At 32.9% G+C, this 16839-nt stretch overlaps 1 protein-coding gene and 1 long non-coding RNA gene across 14 annotated transcripts in view; one reads left to right on the top strand and one right to left on the bottom strand.

The window, feature by feature from the left end:
- GULP1 (GULP PTB domain containing engulfment adaptor 1) overlaps window positions 1-2157 on the top strand; it is a 266982-nt gene extending 264825 nt beyond the window's left edge. For all 13 annotated transcript variants that reach the window (XM_067741242.1, XM_067741236.1, XM_067741244.1 and 10 more), the window contains one exon: window positions 225-2157. In XM_067741242.1, the coding sequence (XP_067597343.1) occupies window positions 225-296 (72 nt within the window). In that variant the 3' untranslated portion in view covers window positions 297-2157. The remainder of the gene's footprint in view (window positions 1-224) is intronic.
- A 2769-nt stretch (window positions 2158-4926) lies between these two features.
- On the bottom strand, window positions 4927-15125 carry LOC137225815 (uncharacterized). The gene is made up of 3 exons (XR_010944037.1): window positions 15019-15125; window positions 6968-7034; window positions 4927-5241 (listed from the first exon to the last, which is right to left on the bottom strand). It is a non-coding gene; the product is annotated as an uncharacterized lncRNA (long non-coding RNA).
- Between the last annotated feature and the right edge of the window lie 1714 nt (window positions 15126-16839).

Genomic DNA, 16839 nt, shown 5'->3' with positions numbered 1-16839 from the left:
ATGTATATTTAAAGCATTTAAAATGCTAACGGGTATAAAAGCATTTGATAAAAATTTGACAAGCCAACATCGTTTGACATATAATTATTTCTTAGTTGATCAAAACATGAAGATTTCAACTTCTGCTCATACTCTCTTTCATTTATGGGTTGTTGTTTTTTTTTTTTTTTTTTTTTTTTTGCTATGAGCATTTCCTATTTTAATGATTTTACTTTATTTTGCAGGAGGGGTTCAAAATGGGACTAACTCTTGAAGGCACAGTATTTTGTCTCGACCCGTTAGACAGCAGGTGCTGATGTCAAGAACAAGAGGTCTTGAATCTGTTAAATTTGTTTTGTATACATATCTATTATTCATTATTACTTATGACAGGTATTATACATGTACCAATATATTTTTGAATCTCATAACTTTCTGAAAATTATTTCAGTAAAATTTCCTCATACTTTCACTGTTGAACTGTAGCATTTTGTTTTAAAAACAACTCACTGTAAAGTAAATCATACTTTTATGTTCCTTTCTGTTTGTTTGTAGAAGAATTTATAATTGAAAGACAAATTATCCAAATATCTGCCTGTGTCTGAGCTCTAAACAATTAGCTTCTTCAAATTTAAGTTCATTCTCTAGGATGCTAGTTTATTACTGATTTCCCAAAAGCCATACCTTAAAGATACCTTTCAGAGTCCTGAAGAGATACACCAATGCCAAACTAAATATGTTCTATATTCAAACCAATAGACATGTTACCATTCATTAGACAGATGTCATTTTATGTATGAAATGTTGTTCATATTATTCGGAAAATGTAAACTTTGAATATAATACCACCAGATCATTTTAGCAGGTAAAATAACAAAAATATAAATTCCAATAATAATTAAACTAAATGTATTTAGAGTACTTATTAGTATAAGCAAGGTAATAATGTTAGTTATTGTTATCAGCTACACTCTAAATATTACACTTAAAATAAAATTTAATTTCTAATGAGATAAGTTACATTACTAAACATCATCTGATCTGAAGTTTCTGAAAAAAACATTTGGAATATATGCTGTCTATAGTTGCAGTATCTATTACCCATATATACTTTACCAAATATATTTTTTCTGAACTGAATAAGACTATCCTTCCTATATTTTCTCCTTCGATAAAGATATTTTCTCACCAAAGTTTATTTTGTGATGACCCATTAGTTTTGATACTGTTAAAAATCTATGGCACCTGTTCTTTATGAATTATCAACATTATTTAGCAAATTTAATTTGTATCTGTTTTGTTAAACTCAGAATCTCATTTTTCACAAAAATGAAATTGCTGCTCAGTTTAGTCTTTAACATGAACAATAACATTTTCTTGCAGCTGATTCTTGATGTGCTGATGAACTCTGACTTTTAAAAATGTTTGTTTCTTACACCTTTGCCCATTATGTAACAGACTGTAATTTGTACTGAGTGCAGCAAAATTTATGGTCAAATTTATAATTTGGTTCATCACATTATAAGAAAAAAAATTAAATTAATGAAAATATGAGCTTAGATTGAGGGTAGATCTCAAAAATGTTTCTTTTCCTTTAGTCATGGGAATTTTCTTCACGTGCTAAAGGTACATTTTCACTAGGAACAGAAATCAAATAGGCTTATGCAATATTATATTTGTATGTATCTCCATAATGTTCTGTGGTGTATATAAGCCTTCTTGTTTGCTTTCTGTTATCTGCTAAGTTGTACCTTAATTAGAGGGTAGTATATGTTTCATAAAGAAGAGTCTTTATAATTTTGTTTGTCATATAGTATTTCGGAATTTGTATAATGAGGATGTTTAGAAGCCATATCAATGGCTTTTTTTAACAGATAGAATTTGTATTTTTATTGTACTTTATAAAGCTTTGTGTAATAGGTATATATTTAGTGGCGATTTATTATCAATGGTAACACAATAGAGTACTTTCCACATTTAAAATACGTTATTGTACCAATTTTCAATGGTAATCAGTTCTGCTACTGGCATGATTAAATAGTATATAATTGGTCATTAATTATGAACATTTATTTCACCAGTGCATTTTTATGAAGATACAGTTGCAAATTGTATTTCTATGTAAACTCAATGATATGTTTGATTTTGCTGAGAATAAATGATTTTAAATAAATTAAATTGTATAATTTATATTTGTATATATAACTCATTAAATAACCTCTAATTAATTTAGACACATTCTGAAGCTAATTTCATGCCAGATTTTCCTGGTCATAGATTGGTGCCAAAAGAAAGACAGAAAGAGAAAGAAGAAAGCAGAAAAAGACTTAAACTTCATTTCTTACAGCCCACACACTTTTTAGCTTTATGATCAAACATAATTCAGTTGTGAAAACAATGGATTTCATCCTGCTGGTGAGAGAGGTCATAGTTTGGTTCCTTTCACCAGAAGCATCTGGTGTAATAACTGTATTACGTAAATATTTCTTTTCAGAATGGAGAGCCTTTTTAAGCTAATAATACAAAGGGTATCTTGGCTGGTAGTCCTAAAAAGATGGACTTGATAATAGAATTTGAGTGGTGGCTAATTAGAATATCATGAAGTTTTGAGACTATTCAAAACACAATGTTAAGTATTTTAATGGTACACAGGACTCACATGCACAGTTTTGCACACCAATGAACAATTCATCCATCTGTTCACTAAAATTCATTTATTACTCTATGTGAATATCATGTATTAGGTGGGTAGGAAAACATCTCGTAAGTTTGCTAACAGACATTGTTAAATTGAAGGTGACAAGATCCCTGTCTTCAGTGAGTTCATTGTTGTAAAGGAAAAGTAAGGCAAATATTTGAATTAATAAATGAAAACCTATATGTATTAAAGTACTGTGTGAACCAAAAATTTCCTTTAGAATATTAATATTTAACTATGTTTAAATTTGGGTACCTAGCACTGGCTAGTGTCTATAATGTTAGATATCCAGTGTGAAGCTTATGAAGACAGGCCAATGACAATAATTTTCTTCACCTCTTCCTGTTTCTTGTATTTTGGATTTGATTTTTTTTTAAATTTTAGTCACATTGTGGGAATTCATTCTCAGATAGAACTTCTGATAGATTTTTGTGTTGATGCATTTCTAAATACTGACTTTTGTTTTTACTCCTTTTGATGTTACTTAACATAACCATGAAAAAAACCTGGCTGTTAATATTTTTCTGTTCCAGTGTTTCCATCTATAGTTCCAAATTCAATATTTATTCATGATTTGGGGTTTCAGCCTCTGTTAAATTTTTTGAAGAATCTTGGACTCAATTTTGACAACTAAAACCCAGACTCCACCCAAACTACACTCTTTAAGAGCTGTTAACACACTGTTGATACGGGCATGGCTAGTATTACCCTCAGACCCCTGTGTCTCATGCAGGAAGTGCCTAATTTAAGTGTCCTCACCTTCCTAGATAACCTCAGACGACTGTCTCAAGAACTTCCCCTTCCAACACCCATTTCATAAATTCAACCCAAACCTTAATTCTTATACACTCATTCCATGTCTTGACCTTATGTTATTAAGATCCAAATGTAACCCACTTATAGAATTCTCTCCCTCAAAACGTATTTCTCTCAATTCATCTGAAGCGGGATTCCCTTACTCTAGTGAGGAGACCACCTCTTAAAATAATGTATGGTCTTCTATTTCTTTACTTTCAAGTGCATTTTTATGAAATTGGGTATTATTTAAATAGCAGAAGACATTGCCTTTCTCTGAATTCATTTATTTCCACTCTAGTTCATTGATCTTAAGACACACTAATTCCAAAATCATAGTTAATAATATACAAAGGATGGCATACTTAAGAAGTTGAGTTTGAAAGCTCACTTTGATTTTTTCTGATAAAAATTTATCACTACATGATAAATTGAAATAGCTGAATTTCTTATTTCTGTATCACTAACATTGGGTTTTGTGTGAGCTAATAGTACCACTACAACTGTGTAACTAAAACTTTGCTTATATAATTACCTTATGTTTACCTTTAGCCACATTTTTGGTGTTTATTCAGATACACACTCAAAATTATTGAGCCAAACATTTCCAGTTTGCAAGCAGCTCTATAGGCACTTTGGAACTTGCATCAGACTTTTAAATGTTGCTGTTTTCATTAAAGGGAGTCTGGCTAGAAGTTGTAGGAGATACCTTCTTAAAAGAATTCCCCAGTACGCGCAGGACCTAATTAAGTTCTCTGTTAAAGGACATTCTGAAATCTCATAGCATTTTCTCTGTAACTTTTAGTTTATCAACTTGTCATTATTAATATATTTTGCAAAAATCAATAAAATACTATCTTGGAAACATCATTTAAATATATTTTAATAAAGTATTTTTTAACTTTTCTATTTGTTTAATAAAGTTTTTTTAAAAAAAACTTTTCTGTTTATCCTCCAGAAATCTTAATGAAGTATTGCTTTGACAGTTTTGTATCTTCTTTGGTGCCACGCACAACACTTTACCCATAAAGCGTTCAGTAAAAGGTTAAATGATTCTTTAGCATGTTTCTTGCTAATGATGTGAACTAAAACTTCTTATGCTCCCTGTGAAAGAAAAGAACAACATGCCTTCCAAGTAAATCTTAAGAGAAGATAACCACTTTGTCCTTTCTGATAAAATCTTTACCAGTATTTTAACTTTTATCTTATGTAGCAATGATCTGCTAAATAAAGACGTTGACATTTGCTATGAGCATCTATTAATCACCATAGATTCATAGACTAAGGAAATCTGGCTCACTCAAGGGAGGAAAAACAATTGACTGTTGTTTATATTAATTATGTTAATATTGATTTTTATTAATTGATTATTATAGCTTCAATGAGACTGTGAGGACGCAAAGATGAATGTTTTATAATTAAGGGACATTGCCTGGACTCAGAGGGTGAAGAACTATATTTGTTGAGCATGTGAGTTAAAGAATGATAGGTAAAGACTCAAACTGCATCTTTCCTTGAATCCCATGTTGTGGTCACACAGTTTTCATTGGCCTTAAATATTTTTAAGTTCATTTATTTGTCCTTAGTTTTTTATTGTCCTCTTACTTCAAATGACATTTCATAGGAACATTTTGGGGCCCTTCCCAGTTGCCTACTCCCTCCCCTCTGTCTGGCTAGGCTGCTATGTTCTATTCTGTTCTGAAGGTCACTTGTTCCAGTTGAAATAGCTGTCTGGATGGACTGGAAATAATCCAGATACTGGTTCTTTCCTGCAAAGAAAGCAAAGAAAGATGTTTGTTTCTTGGCTACATTTTGACAGAAAAAAATAAAAGAATTTTATGGCTAAGTCTATTAATAGTTGAAAAAATTAATGTAGCTCTGGGACTAATTTAAAAGTGTTACTATTTTCCATTGCTTTGTGTCATTTTGTTTTTTTATATACTTTTAAAATTTAATATGAATATCATTTAATAATTGGTATTAAATAGGAAGTGTCTTTTTAACAGAAAAGAAAACAGAAAAGTTTTTTAAAAAAACTTTATTAAACAAATAGAAAAGTTAAAAAAATACTTTACTAAAAATATATTTAAATGATGTTTCCAAGACAGTATTTTATTGATTTTTGCAAAATATATTAACACTTCCTATCATACATGTAGGAAGTGTATGAACGCAGAGAGATTTTGGCAAAGATTCAGCTTAAACTAACTTCTGTCACACACATACACAAGCGTATGCACTTCATTTAGCTATTTAGTTTTCCATTTATTTTATTCTTGGTATCTGCATTCATTAAAAAAAAAAAAAAAACCCAAACTTGTACTCAACAGTACAAGGAATAGGAGGAGACAGATGGTGGGGGACAGATAGTGGGGAGATAGTCATAAATGTTCAGACATGCCAACTAACCACATGTGACAAAGTGACTATGCACAGATACCTGACCTGTTCATTTTTCAGAAAACTTAGACCATTTGCAGGCTAGGGAGTAATAAGTATGATGCAATTATGTAAAAAGCTGTTTCTATAGTAATTCCTCTTTAATTCCCCTTGGTTCTCTGGTAATGCCTCCATTTTTCATCTTTTCTACATAAAAGGATTTAAAAAGGAAAATGCCAGGCTTCCCTGGTGGCACAGTGGTTGAGAGTCCGCCTGCCGATGCAGGGGACACGGGTTCGTGCCCCGGTCCGGGAAGATTCCACCTGCCGCGGAGCGGCTAGGTCCGTGAGCCATGGCCGCTGAGCCTGCGCGTCCGGAGCCTGTGCTCCGCAACGGGAGAGGCCACAACAGTGAGAGGCCCGCGTACCACAAAAAAATAAAAATAAATAAAAAGGAAAATGCCTGAAGATAAGCTGGACACTTCTTTCATGACTTCCTGCTATCCATGGCTATTAGAAAAACATATATCACTTTCTTAGAATCACTTGATTTTGAAAATCTCTCAACTATATGTTATGTGAATTTTTAAGTAATTAAAAAAAAATTACTCCTGTAAACTGCATTTACTTTAAAACAACTCAGTCTGATCTATAGGGAAACACTGAACTAGGATTTAAAACTTCATACTGTGATATGACACGGTTATAAATCTAGACTGATATTTGACTTTGGGAAAGTCATGTAATGGGGTTCATAACATTCCTGAACTTTAGCTATTCTTGGCGTAAAAGGAAGGAAGTTCTCCAAATAAACCAAAGTTTAAAAAAGTTGTCATAGAAAGCAATATTTTGTCTTTTATTTACATACCAGTTATGAATAAATATTGAATCAATGAGTCCTAGGTAAATGATGCATCTGGCTGTCCAAAATCCCTTAAAAAAGGACAGCAGAAACAATATCAAAGCACAAGTATTCTTAAATATGTTTACATGGAGTCAAATATTTAGATTCACAGAGATATGTACTGCTTTTCTCCACAAGTTGTATAATGAAGCTTCATATGTGAGAATGTGAACACTAGAATATTTTCTTGAAATGTATTCAAATAAAACTTGCCTTTGACATATGTTGTATTACACTCCTTTGTGTCACTTTTTTGGTAAAGTTTTTCTTATTACTGTACCTATAAAGAAAAGAAACACAGAGAACATAAAAATCCCCAGCATGCCTGTTAGATCTTCCAAAGGCACCAACTGCGTTTCTCATCACTCTGTATCCCTTCCTTAAGGCTTAATCACAGATCTGAAACTAGAGAAAACAGCTGTCCTTGAAAACCACAGGAGCTTGAGCATTTATTTTTGCCATGCAAATTGAGCAAATCTGTACACACCTTTCAAAGTTATCTTGCCAAAAAACTCTAAAGCAGTACATCTTTCTTAGAAAACAGTTCAATTTTTTTTAAAAGAAACAATTAAAACTGTCTATATGATCAAATAAATTAATTAGAAAGTTTGTACACACAATGTCAATAAGACCATGGGAAGCACGAGTCATATGACCTAGCTGAGTTTATTTAGAACACACACACTTACAAAAATTTGGGATTCCATCAAAACCAGATTGTTTCCTGTACTGTTCCCCAACTAAAAATTAGAAGATCAAAGGAAACGTGTATAAAAATGTCCCAAAAAGCAATGCATGAAAATTGTCTAACAACTAACAAAACAAAATTAATGGAAAAGTAAAAGGAAGACCATGTTTTATCATTTTGAATTTTATATGTTAAAGGCTGTTCAACAGTGTTTTTATATCATATAATATGTAATATTGACTTGCATGTAATACCACTTATATTGTCCTTTAACAATTATCAGGAAAATTGCTATAGCAAATTCATTTTTCAGATGTATAATAAAACAGTGTAACTAGGATTTAAAGAGCACAGAGAGCTATTTTGGAATGTGCTTGCTCTCAAGAAAGGCCAAGCGAGATTAAAATAAATGCATTAATTGATTATTGTTCTTCATGAGAATGAGCAATTTCAAGTAGAGAGAAACTTCAGCTCTGTTTCAAAAGGTCAGCAGTCATGGTATTTAAGAGGAAAATTGAAGTCGTATTTTTAAACTTAAGACAGATGCTTTATGTTAAAAGGCTTCTCTGATGAAGTCCTTTTGTGCTGACTGGAGTCTGTTCTCCTAGGTGGGTAAAGACTGAAAGAAAAAACAAGTTATTGCCCTTCACTGATTCTTTTATGTGACTTAACTGCACATATTTTGAAGAGACAATTGAAATTTCTGCACCCTGGCTGCATCTCCACTCTGACTATACTCCCTTTCCAGCAAGAGAAGTCTCTATCTCTCTCTCTCAAAAAAAAAAAAAACTGGAAAAATGTTAGAGACATATTTCTTTTTTCTTTCGTTTCCTAAAGGCTAAAACATCAAAAGAAAACCATCTAAATAATGAATATATACTGGCAAGAATAATGTATATTTATGACTGCCAAAATTTCAAGATTACTGATACAGATTGTGGTATGTCTATGTGGCCAGAAAGATCATTGTGAGATGAACAATCTTTTCCATCCAGCAGTCATCACAGAATATTTCTTGGTGTATGTGAAACCACAAATACATCAGTGGGAACTTACTCATATGGAAATATTGTAGTCAAACCACTAATCATGGCAGCCAGATTTCCCAGAATAAAGCAGTTGCTCTAGAAATTATGCCAACTGCTTGGGTTAAAAATATGGTTTCAAAATTGCAGATCAGCATAATATGGAAAAGTTATTAGCAAACTACAGAATGTGGCTCTAAAGTAGACTGTCGAACAGCAATTTCATGCTGCCTTTTTTTCTTAGATATAGCCTCAAAAGAGAGTTGCAAACAATATCAGTTATACATTTTAGTCAAGCTTATTGCATCTAAATATCTCTATTCTGCCTAAAGAAATAGGAATCACAAATTATGAAAGACTTTTGTATAGATTATAGATCACCATATAGAAAAATTTTATTCTAATTTTAAAGTACATACTTACTCAGATGTTCTCATAATATTATTCTTGACTTTATTGAAACTTCATCATAATTATAAATTAGTATGAATTAGAGCCAAGGCAATTATGGATGTAGAAAAATGTGATTTCTATTTATTTATAGCAATATTCCAGACAGATTCAGCTTGAGAGGCAGAGAGGTCCACTATATTTAAGCTTTTGTAAGAACTTCAAATTTTGAAAAACAAATAAAGTACAATAAATATGTATATATTCATTAAATGTGTTTGTTTTCATATCAAGATTTTGTGAAAATAAATTTGCAAAATGAGTTTCTATTTCTTAATTTTAATGTATGTATTTAATGCTACATATTGTTAATTTGTTCTACACAAGATTTTTAAGTTAGCTTACCCATATAAGTGATACTTTTTTCTGAACCCATATTAATTTAGCTCTACATATGGTACTATTGACAAAAAACTTTATTCAGTATCTTCCATTGAGTTATTTCAGTAGAACAGAAGCCATCTATTAGTGCTGTGATAAAAGGATCATTTACTATCAACTGTTCTAGCTTAGGTTTTTTCCCAGAGTACATGAAGTGTTATGGATAATTTGGCAGAAACTTCTGATTACTGTGTCATAATTCTTTATTTCTATATTTGTGAAAGCACAACATGGACTAGTGGGTTTCTATGTGAATAGCCTAAAATCCACAAGTTGTAGATATCCTATTAAAATAAAGAGTTCAAATGTCAAATCATGTGGTTCAAAATGCATTAAAGACTTAGGTGTAAGACCTGAAACCATAAAACTTCTACAAAAAAACATACATAGTAAGCTCTTTGACATTGGTTTTAGTAGGTTTTTGTTTTGTTTTGTGTTTTTGTTTTTTTGTCGTTTTGTGGGGAGAGGGGAAATCTGTCTCCTCAGGCAAGAGAAACAAAAGCAAAAATAAACCAATGGGACCACATCAAACTAAAGCTTTTGCAGAGCAGAGGAAAACTATCAATAAAATGAAAAGACCACCTACTGAATGTGAGAAGATATTTGAAACAATATATCTGATAAGGGGTTAATATCCAAAGAACTCATACAACTCAACATCAAAAAAACAAACAACCTGATTAGAAAATGGGCAGAGTATCTGAATAAACATTTTTCCAAAGAAGACACAGATGACTTCCAGGCACCTGAAAAGATGCTCAACATCACTAATCATCAGAGAAATGTAAGTCAAAACCACAATGAGATATCACCTCACACCTGTCAGAATGGCTATTATCAAAAAGGCAATAAATGGGCTTCTCTGGTGGCGCAGTGGTTGAGAGTCCACCTGGCGATGCAGGGGACACGGGTTCGTGCCCCGGTCCGGGAAGATCCCACATGCCACGGAGCGGCTGGGCCCGTGAGCCATGGCCGCTGAGCCTGTGCGTCTGGAGCCTGTGCTCCGCAACGGGAGAGGCCATAACAGTGAGAGGCCCGCGTACCGCAAAAAAAAAAAAAAAAAAAAAAAAAAAGACAATAAGTAACACGTGTTGGTGAGGACTTGGAGACAAGGGAACTTTGTGCACTGTTGGTGGGAATAAAAATTGGTGCAGCCACCACAAAGAACAATATGGAGCTTCCTCAAAAAGTTAAAAATAGAACTACCATATCACCCAAAATTCCACTCCTGGGCATTTATCTGAAGAAAACAAAAACACTAAATTGAAAAGATATATGCATTCCTATATTCATTGTAGCATTATTTACAGTAGCCAAGATATGGAAGCACCCTAAATTCCCATCAATAGATGAATGGATAGAGGAGATGTGGTATATATAGATATAGATATAGACAGATTGATAGATACACAACAGAATATTAGCCATAATGAAATCTTGCCATTTGTGACAACATGGATGGTCTTGGAAGGTATTAGGCTAAGTGAAATAAGTCAGACAGAGAAAAACAAAGACAGTAAGATTTCACTTTTGTGGGGAATCTAAAAAAGAAAGCAAATGAACAAACATAACAAAACAGAAACAGAGATACAGAGAAGAAACAGGTGGTTGCCAGATGGGAGGGGTTGGTGAGAGGAAAGAAATAGGCAAGGGAGATTAAGAGGTACAACCTTCCAGTTGCAAAATAAATGAGTCACAGCTATAAAATGTACAGTGTGGGGAATATACTCAATAACTACGTAATATCTTTGTACGGTAACTAGACTTGTGGTGATCATTTTGAAATGTACAAAAATATGGAATCACTATGCTTTGTAACAAGAATTAACATAGTATAGGTCAATTATACTTCAAAAACAAACTCATAGAAAAATAGATCAGATTTGCAGTTACCAGTGGGGGGGATGGGGAACTGGATGAAGGCAGTCAGCAGGTACAAACTTCCAATTATGAGATAAATGAGTACTAAGGATGTAATATACAACACGGTAAGTATAATTAACACTGCTTGATGTTAAATAGGAAAGTTAAGAGAGTAAATCCTAAGAGTATGCACCACACAGAAAAATATTTTTTTTCTATTTAATTTTGTATCGATATGAGATGACAGATGTTCCCTAAACTCATTGTGCTAATCATTTCATGGTGTATGTCAGTCAAATCATTATGTTGTACACCTTAAACTTATACAGTGCTGTATGTCAAATATATCTCAATAAAACTGGAAGAAAAAGATATTAAATCATGTAATATACTTTGGATTGTGTTGGGTGTTTTGTTTTGTTTTGGTTTGTTGCTTATTGATTTCATGTGTTAATGTATGTTCCTCTAATTGTTAGTTGCAACTTTGGTTCTAACTTCTTTTTATAGTGGAAATTACATTCAAGCATAGAGATAACTTATTCAGGATGTGTTGTCTCCCCAAATTACTAATGTTAAAGTATTCTGAAGTGGACTTTGAAGCACCTTACTTGGATTAATGACTCTCAGAAAAAAAAAGTATAAAATGTGAGGGCTTTGGCAGTTCTTGATGATATCTGCCTCTTCCTAACTAGAAATTCTATATTAAATAATAATATTTGGCTAAAATCCAAAATACTGTCAGTGCTGATTGCAGGCAAGGATGTAGTCCAATAGAAACTCTCATTCATTGCTGGTGAGAATGGAAAATTGTACAGCGACTTGGAAGACAGTTTGGCAGCTTTTTATAAAACTAAATACAGTTCTACCATTCGATTCAGCAAACATTCGCATGGGTATTTATCCAACTGACTTGAAAACTTATGGGTTTACATAAAAACCTGCATGCGAATGCTTATAGCAAATTTATTCATAATTGCCAAAAACTGGAAGCAACCAAGATATCCTTCAATAGGTGAATGTATAAACAAACTGGTACACTTGCGCAATGTACATCCATATAATACTACTAAAGGAAAAAAGAAATGAGCTATCAAACCACGAAAAGACATGGATGGACCTTAAATGCATATTTCTAACTGAAAGAAGTCACTCTGAAAAGGCTATGTACTTTATGATCGAAAGAATATGTTATTATGGAAACGGCAAAACTATAGCCGTAAAAAGATGTGTTTGCTAAGGGCTTGGGGAATGGGAGATGATTTAATAGACGAAGCATAAAAAACAATTTAAGGCAGTGAAACTATTTTGTCTGATACTATAATGATAAATAAATGACACTGTGCAGCACAAGACTGGACCCTAATGTATGAAAAATTTTTTAAATCACTTAGGATATTGGGAGATCCCAGGATGAAATGCAGAATGTAGCAAAACAATCTAACTGTATTACAAGTGTTTGAAACAAGTTCACTGAAGGGGAGGGAGTAAATGTGCTGGCCTAAGTAAACTTGCAGATGAGTGGCGTCTGCAAGACTAAAGGCAAAGGGAGCTGTCCATAAGCAATATGCTCTAGATGTTAAAGTTGTTTCACATGGGGGTATGGATTAATAATTCTGATACCACTACACATGTATATTGGGATTAAACAATTAAGTGAACCTATGGCCAATGCTGATAACCAGGTTTCTCACTTTTGGAGTAGCAGATTACAGATAAGCAAGGGAATAAGGCTACGATGATCTATGTGGAAATGGATTCGATTTAGATATATCAGCAAAAACCCATTTTTAGCTTAATATAGATTCAAATAGTTACATATAGAAATATTTATAGATATGTGAGTATACACCAGTTAGTATACACACATATTGCTCCCTGCTTTGTCAGCTTAGAGGATCTAGAAGCAGTGACACCCTAGTAACAATGAGCACATATGTTACCTAGATCTTGGTTTCTAGTAAAAGGAACCAGGGCTCCTCCTTGAAAATTTGGGTGATTCTAGAATTTTGGGGAAAAAAATATACAAGATGAGTCTGGAGCATCTTGTAGTGCCTGAAAGTAAGGGGTTGGTTAAAAAGAAAAGAAAAGAGAAAAGAAAGAAAAGAAAAGAAAACCACAATGATGGAGTATATCAGAGGGACACAGGAGTCAACTGAAAGAGCTTCCAATGGCCAAAAACAGAAAAATTTGAGCAAGAAAATAAAGTAGAATTGGATCATGATCCAAAGTTAAAAATAAATATCCATGAGTTTATATTGATGTAAACAAGTGATTGAATAAATTAATAAATTGTGGAGAAAAGATAAATATGCCATACAGAAGAATTCCAAATTATTTGTATAGATACTTTGTCCTCAAGGGGGTGAAGCAAAACTCCCCACTCCTTAAATGTGGGCTGTTTAGAAAGAAGCACAGCACAGTAAGGAAAGGTACAGCATCAAAGAGTACAGCATCAAAAGCTAGGAAAAGTTAACTTTGCAGGGGAGAAACCTGATAAACACTACCCGTGACAGGTGATCAGGGTGCACATCAAAAGCAATCAGCCATGTTGATAGTATGTGCCCTTGAAATGATGTGATGAAAATGACACTTTACCTTTGAGGACTTCCTCTCATAAAACCACAACCCCATCTAATCATGAGAAAAAAGCATCAGACAAATCAGAATAGAGGGCTATTCTACAAAACAGCTAACCAGTACTACTTAAAGCTGTCAAGGTCATCAAAAACTAGGGCAATGTGAGAAATTGTCACAGCCGAGAGGAACCTAAGGAGACTGGACTACTCAATGTAACGTGGTATCCTGGATAGGATCCTGGAACGGAAAAATGACATTAGGTTAAAACTAAGGAAATCTGAATAATTTGTGGACTTTAGTGAATAATAATAATACATCATTATTAGTCATTAATGGTGACAAATACACTATACAAAACAAGTTAATAATAGGGGTATATGTGTGCAGTACATGGGAATTACCTGTACTATCTTTGTGATTTTTCTGTAAATCTAAAACTATTCTGAATTAAAGTTTATTTTAAAGAATTTTAATAGCTTCTTGAGATATATAGCAACCTATATGTTTGCTGGCTAAAGTTTTGTTTTATTAGTATAACACTCAAAATATTAAAAAAGCAAAATATAGATATTTAGAAGATATTAACTATTGAATGCCAGTTTTTCTCTAGACCTAAACACTAGAGGAAACGTCCATTCGATCTGAAAAGTACAAGAGAAATGTGCATCAGAAATATAGAAGTGGTGATAAAACAGAATTGAGTGAGCATTAATTTTACATGAACTCAATAGAAGTATTAAATTTTTTAAGTTGTAGAAATGTTACAAAATGATATTTTCAACGCTATTCCAAAGATGCTATTTATTTCAAGAGTTAGTGTCTGCCAAGGGTAAATAAAGACATCTTGGGGATAAAAAAATAGTGTGGTACTTAATATACTTAAGGTTAAGCAGAAGGAAAGGCATATACATATACACATATACATATATACATACATATATACATACATATATATACATATATACATATACTGTTGTGTGGTCATAGATTAAAAATGCAAAAATAAAATCAATGAAAACAAATGAACATAATATTCATTCACAGCAGATGCCACATAAATACTTTGAGTAGAGCAATTTTTTTTTTTTTTGGTGGAGAGAAATATGAAAGTATAAACATAGCACATTATATGTGCAACAATCATGGAATGGGTGTTGAATCAAGTCAAAGTGACTTCTACTTGTTGATTCTATTGAGTCAGTCAGTCCAGGCCGGGATACAGTGTGTCAACAAGTGACCCTCAAGTATCAGACGAGAACAAGAGCTTATTTTTCACTCACACTACATGTCCACTGCAAATGCTGCTTCTGTTTATCCCAAGGCAGATCCACTCCAGGCTAAAGAAGCTGTCCCTAACTGGGGCATTACCGATTGTGCAGGAAAAAGGCGTGATGAGCTACTCACTGACTCAACAGTTGTGCTTGGCAGAGACACACAGTGCTGTTGCTCAGGAGTGAACACACATCATTTCATTGGCCAAAGCAAGTACAGGCCTACCCCTGAGTTCATCAGGAAAGGGATATAGAATGGGAAACTATAAAGAGGAAACCAAATTTTGCAAGTATTAATATAGTCCTTGATACTTACTAAATGCCTCTAATACTTATTAACTTTGTGACCTTAGAAAAAACACCTAGTATCTTAAGCTTCAGTCTCCTTACTAAAATATGAACAGTGTTTAGTCACAGAGTTAAGGATAAAATGAAACTGAATACATAAAGCCTCTAAATTAGCTAGGGACTAAATAAATGATAGCTATTATTATAAAAATGTCAAATGAACACAGAGGTACTATTACAGCCATGAGATACTTATGCTTCAAATAAGTCTTAGGCAATAAAAATAAAGCAATAAGGAAATTAATATAAAAGTGCTTAGTCTTGTATTTCTTTTAATGTTTTATATATCATCAAGTGACTTAATAACAAATATTGTTTCACTATATATTTTCAGAATAATTTCATTTTGTCTACTCCATAAAATGTTCTGCAATTTTGAGCTGCCTATTTGCTCCACATGATATCTTTAATGAAAGTGAGATTCAATCTTTCCAGGGTTGGATGTCCAGAGCTAAATAAATCATAACAAGAGCTACATAATTGAAAACAGTAATGTTGGTCTTTTGAAGGGGTTACCCCTGCAATAGAGGCCATTGGCATGGCTTTTGAAATGGGTCTGTGTCTGCCAGAAATCTTTGTGCTGAGCATGGCTACAGAACCGAGAGTCCCACAAAGTATAACCCAGGTTGCCTTACTGGAAGCCAAAAAACTATGTGCTTTTTCTATGGTTTGAAATTTATCCCAAGGAGAATTCAAACCAAAACCAAACTTGGTTAAAATTCTTGAAAAATGTGAGTACTCAGGCAACTCAAATATGCTGAACTGTAAATGGTTGCTGACAAAGTGTCGGTCCAATTTTGCTTCATTGAACATGGTAGACATTGAATAGAAAGTGATTATAGTTTGTTTAGATTATATTTTGCCCTTATCTTTCTTCCTCTTGAAAATTTGGATATTTGGTTTCCATGAGTCTACACTCTTCTAATACTCCCTTTTTGGCAAGTACAAATTCTTTCTCACTAATAAATATCCTCTCACATTCTTATAGTTTTATCCACTTTTACTTGGATACTGTTAAATCTTTCCATTTAATGTGATATTTTGTGTGATATCATCTGCTTTTCCATCTAGCTTTTAAGTGCTTACTAACAGCAACTACAAAATATACTTTTTTATGACCTTCAGTGTCTAGCACAGTGTTGTTACAAATAGAATGTATTAATAAACATGTGTTTTGCTTGTGAACATTTTTATCTGCCTACTCATCATTTTTCTTGGTTTTATTGCTGTCCTATACACAAAATGATAGTTTTCTTAAAAGATAATTATGGTTGAGGGTTGACCCACAGAAATATTTTATCAATTTTAACTGAGGAAACAAAAACTATTTAGAAATATTTTTGAGTCAGTCTATGCTAATAAATGTACCTTGCTAATAAAGTCACAATTTAAATTTGTATTTCCCTACATAATTTTCTAAAAATGTGTGTTTAAGGTATTCTGGGAATTGAAACCACCAAGCTGTTCTCCTTGCATAAAGGC

Source organism: Pseudorca crassidens, chromosome 6 (assembly GCF_039906515.1).
Source record: "Pseudorca crassidens isolate mPseCra1 chromosome 6, mPseCra1.hap1, whole genome shotgun sequence".
Lineage (NCBI taxonomy): Eukaryota > Metazoa > Chordata > Mammalia > Artiodactyla > Delphinidae > Pseudorca > Pseudorca crassidens.
This window is presented reverse-complemented; position numbering and strand designations above follow the sequence as displayed.